The sequence below is a fragment of the Halichoerus grypus genome, chromosome 6 (assembly GCF_964656455.1).
Source record: "Halichoerus grypus chromosome 6, mHalGry1.hap1.1, whole genome shotgun sequence".
Lineage (NCBI taxonomy): Eukaryota > Metazoa > Chordata > Mammalia > Carnivora > Phocidae > Halichoerus > Halichoerus grypus.
Window position 1 is genome coordinate 161,198,395 of NC_135717.1, and position 21,480 is coordinate 161,219,874.

At 45.2% G+C, this 21,480-nt stretch overlaps 1 protein-coding gene and 1 pseudogene across 5 annotated transcripts in view; both read right to left on the reverse strand.

The window, feature by feature from the left end:
- The window catches only part of LOC118542926 (putative tetratricopeptide repeat protein 41), an 86,934-nt gene that overhangs the window by 16,144 nt on the left and 49,310 nt on the right, over positions 1-21,480 (reverse strand). For all 5 annotated transcript variants that reach the window (XM_078076490.1, XM_078076492.1, XM_078076491.1 and 2 more), the window contains 4 exons: positions 15,058-15,197; positions 8,802-8,973; positions 5,507-5,654; positions 4,585-4,737 (listed from right to left, as the gene is read on the reverse strand). In XM_078076490.1, the coding sequence (XP_077932616.1) occupies positions 4,585-4,737; positions 5,507-5,654; positions 8,802-8,973; positions 15,058-15,197 (613 nt within the window). The remainder of the gene's footprint in view (positions 1-4,584; positions 4,738-5,506; positions 5,655-8,801; positions 8,974-15,057; positions 15,198-21,480) is intronic.
- On the reverse strand, positions 18,227-18,667 carry LOC118543020 (uncharacterized; annotated as a pseudogene).

Below are 21,480 nucleotides of genomic sequence, written 5' to 3' on the forward strand. Positions count from 1 at the left end.
TGGAGGACTGAGAAGGCCATGGAGACGAGAAGCCAGCACGTCATGCTGAAGCCCTCGCACAGGTAAGGTTGAGGTGCTAAGACTGAGACCAGATCCAAGCACAGCATCCATGAACCGAACCCAAGACAGTGCCACCGTTTGGACAAGAGTCAGAGAGGGAGGGAGGGAGAGAGAGGAAACCCACAAAAGAAACTGAGCAGTGATCATCAGAAAAGAGAGTCAGGAGGGAGGGTATCTCAGGACCCAGGAGAGGGTTGTTTCGGGACTTCAGCAGGAGAAGCCCAACAAGATCAAAAACTACAAAGGGACACATTTAACATGTTCCTGATGACTTTCGCTGGAGTAGACAAAATGGAGCTGGGTAGAGGTAGAAGTTAAATGACAGTAAATGGGAAGGGAGGAAGAAACTTGACCTTGAAGAGGTGGCTGATGAATGGATACAAAGTCAAGAAAGAGTAGATGGCATTTATTTTACTGAAAGAGTAGATGGCATTTATTTCACTGAGAACATACTACTGTTTCTCTTAATCAGTTTATTCATTCCTCTCCGTCCTGTTTTTTGTTTTTTTTTTTTTTTAATTTGACCTCATTTATCCAGCCCTCCCCATCCCCAAGCTACAAGGCCCTCAGGATCCCACGGATCATTTCTGTAGTGTGTGAGAGCTGTCACAAGGGCCCCTGGCCACCAGGACAAAGGGTCTACACCTGTGTGAGAGGTGAGTCAAGCTGCACAGCAAAATATCTCCTGGTCTTAACTAATGTTAAGAAAGATGTGGTCGGGCGCCTGGGTGGCTCAGATGGTTAAGCATCTCCCTTCGGCTCAGGTCATGATCCCGGGGTCCTGGGATCGAGTCCCACATCGGGCTCCCTGCTAGGCGGGGAGCCTGCTTCTCCCTCTGCCTCTGCCTCTCTCTCTCTCTCTCTGACTCTCATGAATAAATAAATAAAAAAAAAAAAAAAAAAGAGAAGAAAGATGTGGTCACCTAAGGAGAAAGGCCTTCCATTGTTTCAGAAGGTTGACCATTGCCAGTGAGGGCTCAGGTCGTCTGCCACAGAGGCCATCCCTATGGAATGGACGAGCAATACTAAGCGTCTGTGATTCACACCCCACCAGCTCTGGATTTGCGGTGGGGCAGCCCGGACAGCCAAGATGACTCAGACAGTATGCTACGTGTTTAGATTTTTCTTTCACGAGGCAATGGTTCTACTGTCACGCTTTTTGCTTCTGTAAAGAGGAGTCCTGTCTCTGTTCACCATGCTGGTCTTAAGAGGAACAGAAGGAGGCTTATCTGGTATCCAGTGTCTAAAAAATTATCTGGTGGGGAGCAAAATAGTGATACTAAGAACTCAATTTAATGAACTCTTTTGGTATGTGTCAGGCATTCTGCTAAGCACTTTACATACGGGAACCCCTAGTCCTCACAACCATCCTGTGAGCAAGATACTATCCCCACTTTCATTTTACCAATGAAGAAATGAATGAGACACCAAGATGTTAAGTTCTCGCTGTTACTAATTTGAACCCAGGCACTCAGACCCCAGAGCCCACCATGTCCCCACTACTATATAGTACCTGTAATTTTACCCTTACACACTCCCTTATTTGGGCTACTTTTTTACAGGTAAATACTCTTAGAAAGGCTAAATATGGATTTGCACTTAAGTGTTAGAAATTAGCAACATCACATTTCTCCTGGGAGCAAACGCATGCAGGAAGAGGTTACCTTCCTGGGGAGAGGTAAGAGGGCAAGTGGAAAGCCGAAAATGAAAAGCAAGACAGGGAACAGAGAGCAGAGGGACAGAAACTACTAAAACAAAACTTCACAACTTCATAATTTAACCTAGAGCGTCCCCTGCCTTTCGGTCGGCTGACTGGGCTAGGAAAGGGTGTGAGCTGGAGCCAAAGGAAGGGGGTGGTGCATCTGTCTCTCTGGACTCACAAAGACCCTTCTCTCTACCAACTTGTCAAGAGAAGTGGTCGGACCCTGCAGATGCTAACACTGATGGCATCCACAGGATAATACCTACAACCCTCTCTTAAACACAGAAACCGACAAAGAATCTCTCCTTGACCAAACTCTGCTCAGGCTCTTCTCACTCTTTCTCAAGTAGGCCTCAACTTTTAGACTTCTGTGTTCATCTGAGCATTGTCCAATTTTAGCAAGACTCCTGCTAAGTTAGTTTAAGGAGACTCCCCCACCCCTGATGTCTGATCGCCCTCAATATCAGACTGGGTTCCTCCTTCCCCTGTCATATCAGGTGAGGTCTGATCCCCCTGCCCCGCCTTCAGCAAGAATCCTGTTAGGTCCATTGAGACAGAATCCCCTCTCCACAATGCTTCCTCTCGGTAATTTTCCATCCACCGACACCCCTCTGCCCAACTTCTCTTTGTATTTGGGGTTGGGTCCAATCTCTCTTCCCCTCTGCAAAACCCTGCTGCAGGACCTGAGTGAAGTCCACCTTACCTTTCTTTAACAAGTGTTACTGAGACAGAGAAAGTGAAGGGACCCCATGAGAGAAAAAGTTGCTTTCTCCTTTGCTTTTTTCTGGCTTCCACTCTTGCTAGGACCTGCACCCCCACCCCACTCTATATATGCCTCATAATGCAAACAACATATGTCCTTGTAAGGGACAAGGAATTAATGATTTCTCTAGAACAGATAACATCTAAGAAAGGACCAGGTGAGAAACGACTGGACGAAGCCATTACACGCGTACTCCAGACCACCAGTACCAAACATCTTAATGCCAAGGCCCCCTGGCTCCAAGGAATAACACCTGGGCCCTCGTCTTGGTTCTAACTGGTTCCTGGATGCCTAAGGGGACATGTACACCAGACCACCACTCTCAGTAAAAACCCCCAGACCCCAAGCAGAAACGAGACTCATGATCTTTCCTTTCCGAGTCTCCTGGACGTTCCTTCTGTATCTCGCCCCAACACACACACACCTCTCACTCTCTATATATCTTCAATACACTCTGCTTTCACCTCCTGCTGGCTCACAGTTGATTTCCATCCTGCCTGAAGCCAAGGACCCTCTTGGCTGGTCCCGCAAGACCCCTCTGGGTCCCTGGCCCTGGCCTGCTTACATCATTATGAGTAATTTTCTCTTTAACAGCTTTAACAAGGCCTTGGTTGGGGGGCAGCTGAGGAGAGCCCCTGACTTCCCGGCCGGGGAGAGAAGAGTTAGCAGGAAAGCAGGGAGAGAAAGTCTGACACACTGTCGGCTCTGGCCTGGGGTTGCAGGAGGCAGACCGATGGATGTGGCCCCACAGACAACGGAGCTGAGACCTGCACAGACTCAGGAAGTGAACACAGCTGACCTTTGAACAATGCGGGCGTTGGGGCACTGACTCCTGTGCAGTTGAAAATCCAGTATCTTTTGACTCCCCCAAAACTTAACTACTAATAACCTACTGTTGACTGAAAGGATTACTGATAACCTAGGCAGTCGATCAGCAGAGATCTGTATGCTCTGGGTTATATACTGTACTCTTACGATAAAGTAAGCTAGGGAAAAGAAAATGTTATGAAGGAAATCACATGGAAGATAAAAATGCATGTATAGTCCTGTGCCGTATTTATGGAAACAAGGCCATATATAAGTGGGCCCACGCAGTGCAAACCTGTGTGGTTCAAGGGTCGGTTGTCCATCTTCCTCACGAGGCCTGGGAGTGATGCAGAGAAACACAACATCATATTCCTTTGTACGTTTCCTACTGCCGAAACCTCTACGCAGTTTGTGGGCTAAGAGCTCCTTTCATGGGCGCCTGGGTGGCTCAGTTGGTTAAGCAACTGCCTTCGGCTCAGGTCATGATCCTGGAGTCCCTGGATCGAGTCCCGCATCGGGCTCCCTGCTCGGCAGGGAGTCTGCTTCTCCCTCTGACCCTCCCCCCTCTCATGTGCTTGCTCTCTCTCATTCTCTCTCTCTCAAATAAATAAAAAAAAAAAAAAAAAATCTTTAAGAGCTCCTTTCAAATACAATACGGTCAGTGTCCTGACAAATAGACAGGGACACAACTCTCAGGCATGGTGAGCCCCTCAGGTCTCTGAACAAGGCTACAACCAAAGAAGTGAGACACCCCGGTGGCTCAACCCCAGGTCTCCCTGCCACTGGCGTTTGGGGGAGGGGAAGAAGACACGCTATTTGAAATATTTTATAAAAATGTGCCTTGGAGTGCCTGGGTGGCTCAGTCAGTTGAGCATCTGACTCTTGGATTTGACTCAGGTCAAGATGTCAGGGTTGTGCTCAAGACTCTCTCTCTCTCCGTCTGCCCCTCCTCACCCCACTCATGCTTGCTCTCTCTCTCTCAAATAATTTTTTAAAATCTTTTTTTTCAAAACTTGGAGAGATGAACCATGAGAGACGATGGACTCTGAGAAACAAACTGAGGGTTCTAGAGGGGAGGGGGGACAGGGGATTGGTTAGCCCGGTCATGGGTATTAAGGAGGGCACATACTGCATGGAGCACTGGGTGTTATACGAAAACAATGGATCGTGGATCACCACGTCAAAGACTAATGATGTATTGTATGGTGACTAACATAACATAATAAAATTGTAAAAGAAAAAAAAAACTTGCCTTTCACTATCTCCTGGTAGAAAAAATAGTAAATCTGCTAAAAATTCCATAATTTCTCCAACTAGGATGTTTTTCTCACCAAATAAACTTCTCCTGATAGTTAAGCATTCTTGAAATCTCATTCTTGCAAGAGAAGTGTTTCCAGCAACAAACCTGAAAATAAAAGGCATGTGTGTATTTACTGGGCATGATAATGTTGGCTACTTCATTGTGCTATCAAAAGTAATTCTTATATGGGCGCCTGGGTGCCTCAGTTGGTTAAGCAACTGCCTTTGGCTCAGGTCATGATCCTGGAGTCCCAGGATCGAGTCCTGCATTGGGCTCCCTGCTCAGCAGGGAGTCTGCTTCTCCCTCTGACCCTCCACCCTCTCATGCTCTCTCTCTATCATTCTCTCTCAATAAATAAATAAAAATCTTTAAAAATAATTTTTAAAAAGTAATTCTTATAAACATCCTTTGTTTTATATAGGAAGATACAGAACAGCAGAGCAGTTTATAATGGTAGATTCAAGACCTTCAAGGTGATATATAAGAAGACATGTGAATATCTTTATAAGAAACTAGGCACTATTTCTCAACCCCAACACAGTTGACATTTGGGCTGGTAGTATGTTGTGGGGCCGTCCTGTGTACTACCTCATGTCTAGCATCGTCCTGGACTCTACCCACTAGATGTCAATATCAACCTCTCCAGTCATGACAACCGAAAATGCCTCCAGACATTGCCCAAGGTCCCCTGAGGGGCAGAATCACCCCTGGTTGAGAACCACTGAAGCAGAGATGGAAGTGCTAACATTCGGCATTTCTTCACCCAATCAGTTAGGTGGGAAATGGATTAACAAGTGTGGGTTAGAACATCGATGTTAACAATAAAAGCTAGTACAGAAAACAATAATTTTTCAAGAAAAAAACATATGTTTACATTAGAACACCTTCGGTGTATTTCATGGTAGCCTGATCACGGGGGCTGTTGTCCAATAAGCTGGAAATTTCAGCAGCACATTCCAAAATGTGATTTTCTTTTAAGTACTTCTCAGTTGCTGACTTTGCCAGGTTGTTCAGCACTCTGCCTGCAGGGAATACATTTTGGCAAAGAAGATGATGCTTAAGGTTTTTTGTTCTACAAAAGAGTTAAGATGTCAATAGGCAGAGCACTTAATATCATTGCTTCATCACCGACAATAACCAGGTTTTTTCTTAATAAATCGATGACTGGCCTACATTGCATGGGGACTGGTTTTCATACAATGATTGTGTGTGGACAGCAGTTGCAAGGCCAAAGAGCTAAGACAGTGGATTGAAACTGAATTCTGAGACTGTTCTGCAAATAAATAGATCAGAAATTAAGTAAGAATATGGATGTGGTAAAACCAGCCATCACTGTGGTAACCGAGTCCTACCGAAGGCAGCCAGTCTTGCAATAAGAAATAATAAAATGATATAGCCTTACAATGAGAAGCACATGAATAAGCCCCATAAATCCAATTAATAAATAATGAGCTATCCCTAGATACATACCGCCTTGGGAATGTACCTGCTGCAAAGGCCCCACCATTTTGTTCCTTTATTGAGAGTTATATATTCTGACACTAATACAGACTCCTAAAATGCTGAAAAATGTTTTCTAAGCCATAATCTGTTAGGAAGAGAAAAAGCCATACCAATGTTCCCAGAAGGTGTTAGAACAGCACTGATAGCAGGAAAGAAAAGCAGATTTAACTTCCTGCACTATGGAATTCAGTTGTAAGTATAAAGGATTACCACTACACTGCCAAGAAGCATCTTTCCCATCATCAGTGGTATCTCATTCACTGCCCTGTGCCCACTGCACTCCACCCCACCTCCATCCAGGGCCTCACATCTTACACTTGGGCATCAGATGGGACAGCCATGAACTTGATCTCCCTGTGTCCCCTCTTACCCACCATGCAATCCAGGCAAAAAAAGTAATCTCAAAATAGAAATCAAATGATGTCATGCCTACTCTAACTCCACGTAATAGCTTCCCCTCATGGAGAATAAAATCCAAATTTTTGCCCAAGCCCCAAGGCCCAAGGTCCTACACAATTTGGACCCAGCCGCCTCCTGCCCTTTGCTCAGGGAGGCTCTTTCCATTGCCAACACAGGCCAAGACCCTCCCACCTCAGGGCCCCGCACAGGCTGTTCCCTCTGCCAGGACCATATGTCTCAACCAAAGAGGCCTGTGGACCTTTCAGAAGGGGACCCTCCACCTGCCTACGCTCTACCTGCATGTCGTTTGTGTCTTTCATTGCATTTATTCCAACCTGCAATTATTGTGTGTTATGTGTCACCTCCTTTAGAAGACAGAGTTGGTGACTGTCCTGTCCAGCAGAGCACCCTGGTGCACAGTAGGTGCTCAGGAAATAGTTCTTGAATGTGTCAGCTCCGGCCAGCCTGGAATCCGAGCCCATCCCCCTTCACCTGCTTGCTTGGGCCCTGAATCCCGGCCTGACCCTTGTCAGAACACTGGAACTACAGGGAATTCCCATCAAAGTTGCCGCTAAGGACACTGATCTATCCCCAAGCATCCCTTGCCAGCAGGACTCCACCCCTCCAGCTGGTTTGGACTCCTCAGGGAGCCACATTTGTCTGCACCAAGCCAAGGTGTGCTCAACTCCAAGGAGCTCTGCACTTTAGACCGCCCCGCCGGCTTTGGAAGGCCAGTCTCGGAACCCAGCTGAGTGCACCTGGTTCCCACCCTGGTTTCCTCTGCTCACCAAGGTCCCAGCATGCCTATGACCGACTCTGCCTGCATTAGGGTGCCTCAGAACATACACTCTGTATATTGAGGACTATAGCTTCATAAATGTCAACACTAGAAGAGATTCTGTACAGTGAGGAGTTACTGCAGACAGGCTTTAGGGTCTGATCAGCCTAGCTGGGACTCCTAGCTCCAGACCTGCTGGCTGTGAGAGCTAAAGTAGTTTAAGTTATTCTACCTGTCTGACCTTCAGTTTCCTTGTCTGTAAAATGGGGGTAGCAACACATACCACGTGAGGTACATGCGAGGATAAAAGATCATGAGCATAAAGTGCCTTACACATAATAAGCATTCAACAAATGAGAATTTTACTATAAAAATGGACTTACACATGAGATCTAGCCAGGGTAAAGAGCTTGCCCAAGGTGACCTTTGATCTTATAGGCATGGTGGTAGATTGCAGAAACTGCAGCAGCCCCCATGCCAACCTGTACCCCATTCCCCTCGGCAATGCCACTCCGCACCTCCTCCCATCAAGAGGTGGAGTCTCGTGCTCTCCCTTTGAATGAAGCCTGGTGACTCGCTTTGACCAACTGAATACAGCAGAAGAGGGTGTGTGCCAGGTCTGATCCTAGGTCTGTGCCTCCACACAGGCTTCTGCTCCCCCTCTCTTGGAATCCTGCGAGCCGCCAAGCAACAGGCCCTGGCCATCCTCCTGGAGGATGAGGAACGTGGGGCCCAGCCACCCGTGTCACCAACCAGACAGCTAAGGGAAGCCCTCGTAGGCCAGCTGATCTCAGGCACCGACATGAGTCCAACCTTAATCTGCCGAGCCCACCCTGGACCAGCGGAATCCCCCAGCCAACCCACAGGCCTCTGGGCAATACTAAGCAGCTGTTGTTCGAATGGCTGCCTTTCGGGCTGGCTTGTTATACAACAAGAGCAAATTAACGCAGCCATTTAAATACAGCATAAGTCTAGAATCCTTTAGTTTAGCCTGACTGTAAATCAGTGGGTCAAAAATGCTTAATATCTTCATTCAGCAAACATTCTTCGTCTCTGCTCTACCAGTGGCACCACAGGCCCTCAGGCATAAATACCGGAGAATAAAAGGAGCGGGCTCCCGCAAGCGCTGGACTGCGTGCCGGGCACCATCCTGCGTGCGCCACGCTCTCCTACGAACGCTTCTAGTCTCACAAGGACGCGCAACAGGCACTCCTTTCATCCCTCCCTTATAAAAATGTGACCCAGAAAGGTTGAGTCATAGGTCTAAAGGCAAAGAGCCAGTAAGTGGAGAGGTGGGATTTAAACCCAGGACAGCAGGCTTCGGAGTCATGTGAACGGCTGGGCTGTCACACGAGGAGTGCTTACTGTTCACCCCTCACGTGCCCACCACAAAACTCACACCCAGCCCCCCTTTCTTGGTGGCTGGGACGAGCCCAGGAGCCCGACTCTGAAACACAATGGTTATCCCCTCTGCACCTGTCTGCCATACCTTTCTGCTTCACGAAGTCCTGGTTGTCTTTCATGTTGCTGGGTGAAAAATCCACCAGGTTGGACCACGCTTTCTGGAAATATTGGAAGCCCTCCTGAGTCATTCCTATTTCAAGGTAGAGTTCTCCAGCAGTGTTCTGTACTTCGAGAAGCATCTCTGTCAAGGACTGACTCTGTACAAAGTAGAAAGGACACCACTGCTGAGGGGAGCCAGACACCCACCCAAGAAAGGCCCATTTCATAATGTACTTGCAAAAGATGGCATGCTTTATATCATTTCTTCTCTTAGGGAATTTAAACATTTATAAAATGATGTGAAATATTTATTGGGAAACATTATAAACTAAAAATAAATCTGGGGATATGTTTTCAGAGATTGTTATAGCTTACAGCAATAAATATTTTTGGGGTGCCTGGGTGGCTCAGTTGGGGTGAAGCATCTGCCTTCAGCTCAGGTCATGATCCCAGGGCCCAGGGATCCAGCCCGACATCGGGGAGCCTGCTCAGCGGGGAGCCTGTTTCTCCCTCTCCCTCTGCAATTTCCCCCTCCACCAGCTTGTGCGCTCTCTCTCTCAGATAAATAAATAAAATCTTTAACAATAATAATAATAAATAAATATTTCTGAAGGTAAGAATAACATGACAATGTGTTCTGTATGTTAAAGTCCCAGGGGAGGTATTATCTAGAATTCAAATGAACACCTAAAAACACTATCTATGTGGGCCTTGACTTAAAGAGTAACCAGACATCTGTTAACATTACGCTTGACACATTTTTGCTTAGAGACTTGAGTTTAAATTCCCTTTACTGGTTCAGCATTATTTAGTTCAGGGGCACTTAAACTTCATTACTTTAAATCACTCCTGGGGCGCCTGGGTGGCTCAGTTGGTTAAGTGACTGCCTTCAGCTCAGGTCATGACCCTGGAGTCCCAGGATTGAGTCCTGCATAGGGCTCCCTGCTCAGCAGGGGGTCTGCTTCTCCCTCTGACCCTTCCCCCTCTCACGTGCTCTCTCTCATTCTCTCTCTCTCAAATAAATAATCTTTTAAATCAATCAATCAATCAATCACACTTCTACCCAAACTTTTTCAACATGTTAAGAATCTATCAGTTGGTTATAATCTTTCAAATGTCCAGTGCAAGAAATGAATTAAAGACGAATTATCTTACTACTAATATCTCATTTCAAGAAACATAACATTAACAAGAATATGTCTGGAGTACATTTGGTAACTAATGAGGTCCTATTCAAATGAACAATCATCCTCGTTGGTTCTGTAATACTTCCTGCTATACCACGGTGGGAGCCCAGGGAAGGACCGACTGAGCCTGGCTGCTTGGTGTGAATTCTTTCTGTTCTGCACCTGCTGGAAGGGCTCCCCCATGCCAACCAACCTTCTGCAGCTTGATGCGAGAGCTTTCCAATAGGTGTCTTGGAAACAGTTTACCTCTACTCAGAGATATGGATCTCCTCAGCCCTGGAGGCAGCCAGGTGTGGTGAGGAATCCCTGGGCCAGAGGCCTGCAGCTCTTCCATGCATCCCTCATATGGATCTTTAAAGGTGCCCCTTCTCAACAGCTATCCTAGATCTCATCCTTACTGCTCACTCCTCCTATCCTCCACTTCCATGCTGACTATATTGACAAACCCTGAGAGACTGCCTTCAGAAATTGGTTCGGATCATGACTGGCTGCAAGTAACAGAAAACCCAGGGCGCCTGGGTGGCTCAGTTGGTTAAGCGACTGCCTTCGGCTCAGGTCATGATCCTGGAGTCCCAGGATCGAGTCCCGCATCGGGCTCCCTGCTCAGCAGGGAGTCTGCTTCTCCCTCTGACCCTCCTCCCTCTCATGCTCTCTGTCTCTCATTCTCTCTCTCTCAAATAAATAAATAAAATCTTAAAAAAAAAAAAAAAAAGTAACAGAAAACCCAAATTAATAGTGACTTGATTTCTCTCTCATGCAAAAGTCAGGAAGTGGGTGGCCTGGAGCTAGAGATACACCACAGTGTCAGAGACTCAGATTCCTTTTATCTTGTTGCCTGACCTTACCTGACCTCCATTCCCAAGGACACCTCTTGGTCTAAAATGGCTGCTCCATCTCCAGTCATCATATCCACGACCCAACCAGCAGGAAGGAGGAATAGGAGATCATCAGACTCTTCACTTCATGAAAACCTCTTAGAAGTTATCCATATCTCTCCCACTTAATCTCACCAGCCCAAACTCAGGCATGTGCTCATCTCTAACCCCAAGGAAAGCTGGGAAACGTAGTCTTCTTTCCAATCACTTGTGGGTCTAAATATTCAGGAGGGGGGCACATTACTTACTATGAAAGGGGCAATAGATCTTGGGAAATTACAGTCTGGTATACTTCATTTACCCTTTTCTTTTAAACTTCAAGTTAACAGTGTTTTCACGCATTTCCTTCCCTCCTGCCTTTCTCAGAGGAAAAGAAGTCCAACCTCCTTTACAAGGACCCACCCCTCCCTGAACTCTCAGAGTCCTGTCCCCCACACAGAGTTCTCACTGGCATTTCCAATCTGCCCATGTCCCTGGCTCCTTTCCTGCTCCACACAAACATACATATCCTGGATCAAACCTCACCCAAAGCTGGTAATATCCTGACTTTTCATCTTTCTCCTATTACTGACAAGCTTCTCAAACTAGTATCAATATGTGCTTGTTCTCCATTTCATTATCACACACTTGCCTCTTAAAGCCCTGCAGTTCGGTTTCTCCCACATCCACCCCCTTCCTTCTGACCCCCACTCACCTGACCTAGGGGCCTTCTTTTGGTCTTCATTTGTCCAGCCCCCTAAGCAGCACTCCTTCCTTGGTTTGGGGGGAACTATGATCCCTCAACCCTCCTTCAATCCCTTACTCCTTCACAAGCTCTTCTCTCCTTGTCTCCTTTTAGGTATAAATAACTTCCTAGGAACCAATTTCTATCGTCATTCAGAGGCCTTGTTTCCCTGTGTGTTTCAGCATTCACCTGTAAGTAGATGTCCCCCACCAAGTCTCTCTGCAGATTTCCAACCCTACCTTTCCTCCAGCTGGCTGGAGACTCCACTTGGATATCTTTCCCCAACTGCAAACTCAGTAGTTGAAACATTTAAAATTTATTATTTCCTCTCCAAATCAGCTTCCTCTCTGGATTTCTCCATGCCTGTCAACCAGACTCAAGTCCTCAGGGTCTCCTTGAGTCCTCCCCATGTCCTGGCCACATTTCCAGTCAGACTGAGTGGGGCAGAAGCCTCAGGGAGGGGGACAGCTCCTGAGCCCCCACCAAACCACTGGGGTCCTGCCACCCTTGAGTCTCACTGCCCGCATTGCCAGAAGTACTCATCGGCATGGCAAATGCAGTGGTCTGTTGTCAAGCTTCCTCCTTATCAAAACACGTCTTTTATTCTCCTCTAACTCCAGACTATCTACTTCTTGAGGGCAGAGACCCCACAATCCAAGCACAGAGCTTTGTGGGCACTCAGTAAATATGTTTATATTTCACAGTGATTGTGTAGCACAGAGTTTCATTCTTAGGTCACGGTCTGCACTAGCCATGACCTATGGGGCACTGACTGAGCTAAGCACTTGCTAGGCATGACTTCAGTGGATATTTACAGAAATGCTACAAAATAGGGATTATTGCTCTTCTATTGCAGGTGGGGAAACTGAGGCTCCTTGGGGTTCTATAAATCACCCAAGCCCACATGGCTAGCAAGGAGGAGAGCAAGCGTGTCCCACCCAGACCTCCTATCTCCAAAGCTCTGCTCCGTACATTTAACAAGTAAGTTTCTGACACATAACCAGAGGCCCCTTCACAAAAGTATTTTTTGGTTTTCCAGCTGCCTGCCGCACCGACTATGAAACTGGAGTGGGGAGAGCAATGAGACCTACTTTTTTAACAGACGTACCAATTAAATCAGCTTCTCAACCTGAGCACCACAGACATTTGGGGCAGGCTAGCGCCGTGCTGTGTGTGTCTAGTGGAGGGAGGGGGTGTCCTACCCGTGCGGGCTGTGTAGCAAGCGGTACACCTTGCTTCTACCCACCTGATGCCAGGGGCAACACCCCCCCCAAGTTGTGACACCCCAAAATGGCTCCAGTGTTGCCAAGTACCCCCTGGGGGACAAAACTGCCTCCCAGCTGAAAACCACTGCGTTAAAATTCTTAAATGACCTAAGCTGAAGAAATTACACAACCGTGGCATACATACAGAATGCATTCATCCCAGATAACAAGCTCCTTCCCCTTGAGAATGTTAGGCATCTTTTTTGAAGAAGTTGTTATTGCCAAAATAGTTTTAGAACTTCTCTTTTGGAAGTTCCTTCAGAGCCTAAAGAAAATTCTTTTAACAGTCTCCATGGTGGCTAGTCCCAAAGCACTGTTACAAAAATATTTTGAGAGCAGAATCATAAGATTGATGCCTCCCAGAGGAGTGCTCTGAAGAGGGAAATTTTCTTTGAATGTCTAAGCTCTGACATGCCTCCCATGAAGCTGCCTTATCCTTCCGTGACCGTGTATCTGACAGGCTCTGCTTCATCACTGTTCTGCATGTGGCCAATGTCTTCCAGCTAGATGGGGAGCTCCCTGAGGGCAGGAACTGTGCCTGCCTCACTCACTGCTACCATTCCAACTCCCAGCACAGTGCTCAGGCTAGGCAAGGCCCTCAGTGAGTGTCAGCCGAGTGGATGAATGAGTGAATGACTAAGTGAATGACTGGAACCAGGCACTCAGTGATTACCTAATAAAATAACTGGTACTCTCCAGACAGACACCTGTCAGTGATGAACATCTGGACCTCATGGAAAAAAAAAAATGGGGGGCGCAGGGGGAAATTCCACAAGCATAATAAGAGAGCAAAGAATCACTGGACTCCACTCCCTGGAAGATGAAAGAGTGGCCAAGATAGCTTAAATCGAGCTGTCTTATTATTTCTAACCTAGGCCTCAGGGACTTTATAAGCCACAGACAGAAATAACAAAATAGCTACCAGTTCTTAAGATCTCACTGTGGGCCACACAGTGTGCGAAGTGCCTTGTGTACTTTCTTACTCGACCCTGTTAACAACCCCTTGAGACAGAAACGAGAATCCTCAACAGAGTCAGAGAGGTTAAAATTCTCACCAAGGTCACACAGCAGTGAGTGCCAAAGCACTTTAAATCTGGGTCAGCCTGAAAACATCCCACGCTCTATTCACTACTCTGTGCTGCTTTCTAAGGACATGAAGTATTTGCAAATTCAAATTGATTCACTGATCCATTTATTAGGCACCTGTAGGTTGTAATATGCTGTGGAGGACACAAAAATTGGTAAATAAGCATGGTCTCCACCATGAGGAGACTTGCCATGTTAAGTCTTATTAATCTCTTTAAATAGAATTCTTTCTATAAAGGTGTGTGTTGATGGAAGCAGAGGCATGTTTTATAAAAATGTGAAGGTCCTTGTTTTAAAATAAAAACAGCTTTGTCTTGGGTTATACTATTCTTGATCTACAAATGCTACTGAAATCAGTAAAAATTTATAAATTTTTAAAAGGCCAGTTAAATGTCCTCATACACACATAGTTATGTATTATGAGTAAAACTTTCATTGTACTCAACAAAGCCAAAACTTATTATTTCAGAAAAAGTAAATCAATATAGAGACAAGATAATCAACCTTCCCCAACATTTTTGTGAAAATTATAACCATAAAACCATAACCAAGTCCTTAACCTGTCTTTTATTAGTTCATTTCAACCCACTACTCTAGTCCTTTTTTTGCTTTTTTTTTTTTTTAAGATTTTATTTATTTATTTGACAGAGAGAGACACAGCGAGAGAGGGAACACAAGCAGGGGGAGTGGGAGAGAGACAAGCAGGCTTCCCGCCGAGCAGGAAGCCCGATGCGGGGCTTGATCCCAGGACCCTGGGATCATGACCCGAGCCGAAGGCAGACACTTAACCGACTGAGCCACCTGGGTGTCCCTCCTTTTTTTGCTTTATCAACATTCTTTTTTTCCTCAAAAATCGCACCTCTTGGTATTCATACCTTCAAAAATGGCTCCATCTATCTACTACTCGTTGGCACTAATCTACAGTTTGGGGTATGGATTAAAGTCAGCTTCCTCTCTGATTAACATAATTAATTTATTATTCGTTTTATTATTAATTCTTCTCTTTGTGGATGAAATTATAAAGGAACAAAGGTAAATGATATCTGAAAATATCTAACATGAAACGAATAGCATTTGAAGGATTTAAAGTGATTTCCCACTTTACCTGCACCAGCATATTCTCGACACTCAAGAACAACTCTTCTGCTTCTCTGGTCTTGCCCATAAGCTTCAGAAGTTTTGCAATAAAGAAAATTAATCGGCATTTGTCAGTGGTGGTAACCTCAAAAAGCCTGCATTCCAGCACTAGATTGGAAAGAAAGGTAAATAACCCTAAATAAAGCATATTTGGAAAGGAACAAAGAGTACCCATCACTTAATCTTGATAGAGGAGTTATAAATACATTATCCTCACTTCAGTATTTCTCTCTCAAGGGATTAGCATTTTGCTTTTATTAGCACTTACATACATTACCAAGTATTTCAAACAATGACATGAAAAATAACTCGAATGCTTTTAAATAATCTTGCTATGTAGATATTAAAAACCAGAGAGTCAAAGGAGCATTTCTATAGCACAGTCCACATATTATTGTAATTTGTATTTGGGGGTGATTTTCAGGTAAGAATAAAAAGGTGTTTAAATTACTTACACAATTCTGCCCTCTGTTGCAACTATCTTGAATTACTGGCTTTACCAGAAGGAGCAAAATGTGAAAAGAACCAAATAAGGAACATGCCTTGCCTCTGCGCGTGTGCGCGTGTGTGTGTGTGTGTTTTACACCCTCTCATACACTAATGAAAATACATAAAATTTTTGAACTTGAAGACCCAATTAAATACATGGTACTGCAAAGTCATCATTTCCAAATTTTTTCCCCAACATTCCAGCATCTGAACTTCTACATTTGACCAGTGTTTCATTTCAAAGTATTGCGTCTACTGTATTAGACACAAACACATCCCGTGTTCTTCGTCTGTTCCATTGCCCCTACGGTAGGCCAACCAGACACTGACTACGCTCCTGCTTTCTTTCAGCCAGCTTTTCCAGGGATCACCATTTGTGCACAGAATAAATATGTATTGAGCATCTACTGTCTGTCAGGCAGCATTCTAGGCTCTCAACACCAAGCACAGCAGATGAGGCTGTATCTCCCAGCATGGGAGAGAGGCCAAGAGGCTCTGAACCATAGCTATAGTGCTTCAGGTCCAAGAGCAAAAACTAAATGAGAGCCAAGGAAGAGACAGCTCTAAAGAGAGGCCAAGACTCTCATCCACAGCGGCCATCCAAGCAAAGGGACCTAAGGTGGGCGTAAGAACTGAGGGGTCAGGGCGCCCGGGTGGCACAGTCGGTTAAGCATCTGCCTTCGGCTCAGGTCATGATCTCGGGGTCCTGGGATCGAGCCCCACATTGGGCTCTCTGCTCAGCGGGGAGCCTGCTTCTCCCTCTCCCTCTGCCTCTGCCCCTGCTTATGCTCTCTTGCTCTCTCTCAAATAAATAAATAAAATCTAAAAAAAAAAAAAGAACTGAGGGGTCAATCCAAGCAACAAAGGAATCTAAGAACTATAAGCAGCTGCTTAGAGCAGGCAGGCCGAGGGTGGTCTGGACAAAGAGCTGAGGGATGGGCCCCTGCTTGGGGGAGAGGGGGCGGGGGGAGGAGTTGCAAATTCCACAAGTATTATTGGGCCCAGATTCCTGTCAAGGGCTCGGGTTGGAATGGACAATATCCATTCACTATGTTTAATACTCAATTCAACAATCTCATGTGCTCCAACAAAACTTCATTCATGAATCCTTCCTGCCACTGACCACATTCCTCACGTTCATTCACTTAGCACCAACATGTAGTTTGAACGGACAAGGAAATAATTTTTCTCATGATAAAACTAATATGTGTACACTACAGAAAAACTGAAAAATATAGAAAAGTACAAAGAAAAATAAAAACCACTCATAATTGCATCATTCGAAGATAACCTGCATTCACATATTGCCGTATGTACCTCTGATCTTTTGCATGTACCCACATTCATTTTTTTTTTAAATAAAATTGGGATCATCCTACATTATGTTTATCTTTTTTAAGTTAATGGGCTTTTTATTGGGGAGCTCTAAAGAGAGTCCAAGACTCTCATCCACAGCGGCCATCCAAGCAAAGGGACCTAAGGTGGGCGTATGGAAACTAAGGCCTACCGTAGGGGCAATGGAACAGACGTATGGACCTAAGGTGGACCTAAGGAAAAAAAAAAAAGACTAGCATTTACAACTTGGAATGGCCGTAAATTGCAATCTCTTGACCGGCAGTGTTGATGGTTGTGCAGAAGTCCACGGCCACAGCCTACTCTGCTGGCTCCAAGTCAGGCTTCAGAAAGTGTTTTTTTTTTTTTTTTTTAAGATTTTTTATTTATTTATCTGAGAGAGAGAATGGGAGACAGAGAGCATGAGAGGGGGAGGGTCAGAGGGAGAAGCAGACTCCCCACTGAGCAGGGAGTCCGATGCGGGACTCGATCCCGGGACTCCAGGATCATGACCTGAGCCGAAGGCAGTTGCTTAACCAACTGAGCCACCCAGGCGCCCCTTCAGAAAGTTTTGAAAACAGCCCACAGATGCTCCCTTGATAAAGGTTTCTTTTTAAAAATCTGTGTGAATGGTGACAGCCTGACACCCATTTCGCTCTAGTACAACGTGGACAACGCTACACCAACACACGCAGCATGCCACGAGGAGGAGCGTCGTTGCCGCCTATGGGTGGGGGCACCCGAAGTATGAGAGGGCCGTCCTGCTGGGGGGAGGGGGGGAGGGGGCCACGTCTAGACAGTTTATCCTTCACCCGTTTTTCTGCGCGGCATCCTGAGGTAAACCAAATTTTAAATGTTTGTTTTCAGTAAACCGGCTGTGGCAATTTATACTAACAAATTGAACTAGAACCCATTTGACTAGGTTTCAAATTTGTTTTTCCATTTTTTGTTTTTAATACAAATGCCTGACCGGGCTCCCTTGTCAAGCCATGTGCATGAGAGACGGGCCATGGCCAGCCCAACGTATTAATCACTAGCCAATGGGACTGCAAGTAGTCCACGAAGTGCTTCCTTATCATTAAGGTAGTGTAAGTGTTTCTATCGTAAAACCGATGCGTAGTTTGATCTTTAGGGGACGGGACCACCAACCCATACATGCAGATTTTGTGCATGTGGACAGAAGGTACTTTTGACATTCAGTTTTGTTATATAGAAACAGAATGAGTGAATGAACTTTTTTTTTTTTTCGCAAAAGTAAAAGATGCAATTTGATTCTTCTGGGGGCGGGGGGGGGGGAAGGAGTTGAAAGTAGGTCCTCATTCTGTAGTCATCATCTGTACGAATTCTTCATTGCTGACTTGTCCATCTCCATCAATACCTGCTTCTCTGATCATTTCATCTCCTTCTTTATCTGTTTTTCTCCTAAGTTGGTCATGAATGACGTAGCTCCGCCGCGCTGACGTAACCAGTGCCATCCTTGTCAAAGACTCGGAATGCTTTGAGAATTTCTTCTTCACGGTGGCTTTCGTTTTTCTAGCCAACATAGTCAGAAATTCTGGGAAGTCAGTGGTGCCATTACCGTCAGCATCCACCTCGTTGATCATATCCTGCAATTCGGCTTCTGTTGGGTTCTGGCCCAGTGACCTCATGACAGTTCCAAGTTCCTTTGTTATGATGGTGCCATGGCCATCTTTGTCAAATGAGGAGAAAGCTTCCTTGAGTTCAGCAGTCTATTCTTCGGTCAGCTGATCAGCCATGGTGTGAGCGAAGGGAGGAAGCGCAGAGGAAGCAAGGCTGGAGGGGGGGTGGGGCTGGCACCAGCACAGGGGCTGCGTGGGCGGGGGTGTCCCCTCAGCGCTGTGACGCCGCCGCCACCCTACTGAGGAAGGGCACCCTGCCACCAGGCTCCCAGCACCACTCCACGTTATGTTTAATACCTGCTTCTTCATTTCCATATTCAACAAATATTTATGTGTCAGCACAGTGCTAGATATCGAATATATACTGAACACAATATTCATGGTTCCTGCCCTCATGGAGCTTATAGTCTACCGAAAAATATATTGTATTAGAATATTTTTCCATATCTTTAAAAATTGAGAACACATGTACTTACCATTGGTTTGTATTCCATTTTACAGATTACCTTTAGTCAATTTTTCACTATGTATTAAATTTTTTTATTTACATACAATTTTTATTTAATATTTATTTATTAAATGTTATTTAGTGAGAATCGTTGGCAGAAATCTTTTTAAACATCTCTGATTATTTCCTTAGAGCATCTGTTAAATTGAATAAGCCACAGGATATTAATTTTTTTTTTTAAGATTTTATTTATTTATTTGAGAGAGAATGAGAGAGAGCACATGAGAGGGGGGGAGGGTCAGAGGCAGAAGCAGGCTCCCCGCCGAGCAGGGAGCCCGATGCGGGACTCGATCCAGGGACTCCAGATCATGACCTGAGCCGAAGGCAGTCGCTTAACCAACTGAGCCACCCAGGCGCCCAGGATATTAATATTTTTAAGACTTTGAATATATATTGCCAAATTGCTCCCCAGAAAGACTGTCCCAATATAAACTCTTACTGTAGCATGTAAAAGTACCTATTTCCCCACACCTTTACCAACATTATTATTTTTATTTTTTATTTTTTTAGATTTTTTTTTCTTATTTTTAAGTAATCTCTACACCCAACGTGGGGCTCCAACTTCCAACCCTGAGAGCAAGAGTCACATGCTCTACCAACTGAGCCAACCAGATGCCCCCATTATTTAATGTCTTTAAAATTCTCTACCAAAAAAATCATTGCACATCTGGTACCTGAAAAACAGCATCTTGGTTTAATTTGCATTTCTTTGATTACTAGAGAAACAGAATATAGTAATGTATTTATTAAAAATATGTTCATCAACTCTAAGATGCCATCAACTGCAAGATGCATCCCTATTTCAGAAATGTTAAGTTTGGGGCAAGCCTACTTCTTAGAACCAATGAAATCCAGTATTTATTCTTTAGTGAACTCATTCCTCTAACAACCACTTCCAGGGCACTGTGAGTACCTGCTGTGGGCCAGGCACTGTCCTGGGTGCAGGAGATAAAGGATGAGCCCAAACAGACCTGGGCCCCGCCAGCTGGGCTGTCAGAATGGCGAGGAAGATAGATTATCACAGAATCATACAAATGAATATAAATTCAAACATGAAAAGAACCATGAAAGAGTTGGTGATATGAACTGTGGAAGATTTCTCCATAGAAACGACAATTGAGCTGAGAGTTTAAAAAAGAGTAGAAGGTATTGAGGCAAAATGAGGGAGAGACAGTGTGGGAATTCTGGACAGAGGAAGAGCATGTGCAAAGGCTCTGGGCAGGAAAAAGCAAGGTGCTTAGAGAACTGAAAGATGGGGACTGAAGAGCAGAGAGAGCAAGGTGTTTGGTTCCAGATCAGGGTGGAGACATAGGAAGGGGCCATTCAGCAGCCACACCATGCCTGGTGCTTGTTGCAGGCACTGGGAATACAGCAATGAACACGAGAGACAGAGTCCTTCTTTCATGGAACTTACATTCCAGCAGCTGGGAGGGTCGGAGGGCAACAGGGAGCAGAGATAGACAAAAAAAAAAAAAGAAAGAAAGAAAGAAACAAATAAATAAACAAGACAAAATCAGGTAGAGGTGAAAGGTATGCAAAGAATTAAAACCCGTTGACAAGATAGAGAATGACTAGGTGTAACATCAGACTGGGGAGGCCACTCTGAGAAAGTGATACTTCGGCTGAGATCTAAATAATTAGAAAGAACTGGTACTATTAAAATATGAGTGGGAAGAACATTCCTGGTAAAGGGAACAGCTGGTGCCAAGACCCAAAGGCAGAATACACTTGAAGGACAGAAAGAAGGTCAGAGGGGCTGGCATCTAGAGGCCAAGAGGAAGAATCTTATAAAATGACACTACATAGGCATGCAGAGGTCAGATTATACACAGGACTGTAAATTAAGCTGAGGAGTTCAGATTTTAGTATAAGTGCAAACAGCAAGTCTCTGAAATGATCTTAATCTGGAAAGTGACATGATCTGGTCTACATTCTTAAAAGCTCATTCTGGCTACTAAGCAGACAGTGGACTTTATGGGGAAAAAAAATGAAAGTAGGAAAGCCAGTTAGGAGGCTGTGATGATGGGCCAGGTGAGAGGTGATGGTCGTGGGGCTCACGAGAGTGATGCTGGTGACAAGCTGAGGTTAGGATGTTCCCTCTCACCACTCCCATTCAACATCACAGTGGGAGTCCTAGCTAGTGCAATAAGAAAAGGAAATAAACGGTGTACATATTGGGAAGGAAGAAGAAATAAAACTGTTTCTGTTCACAAACGATACGCTTATCTATGTAGAAAATCCCAAAGAATCAACAAAAAATTCTTAGAACTAATAAGCAATTATAACAAGGTTACAGGATACAAGGTTAATATACAAAAGCCAGGGGCGCCTGGGTGGCTCAGTCGTTGGGCGTCTGCCTTTGGCTCGGGTCATGATCCGGGGGTCCTGGGATCGGGCCCCATGTCGGGCTCTCTGCTTGGTG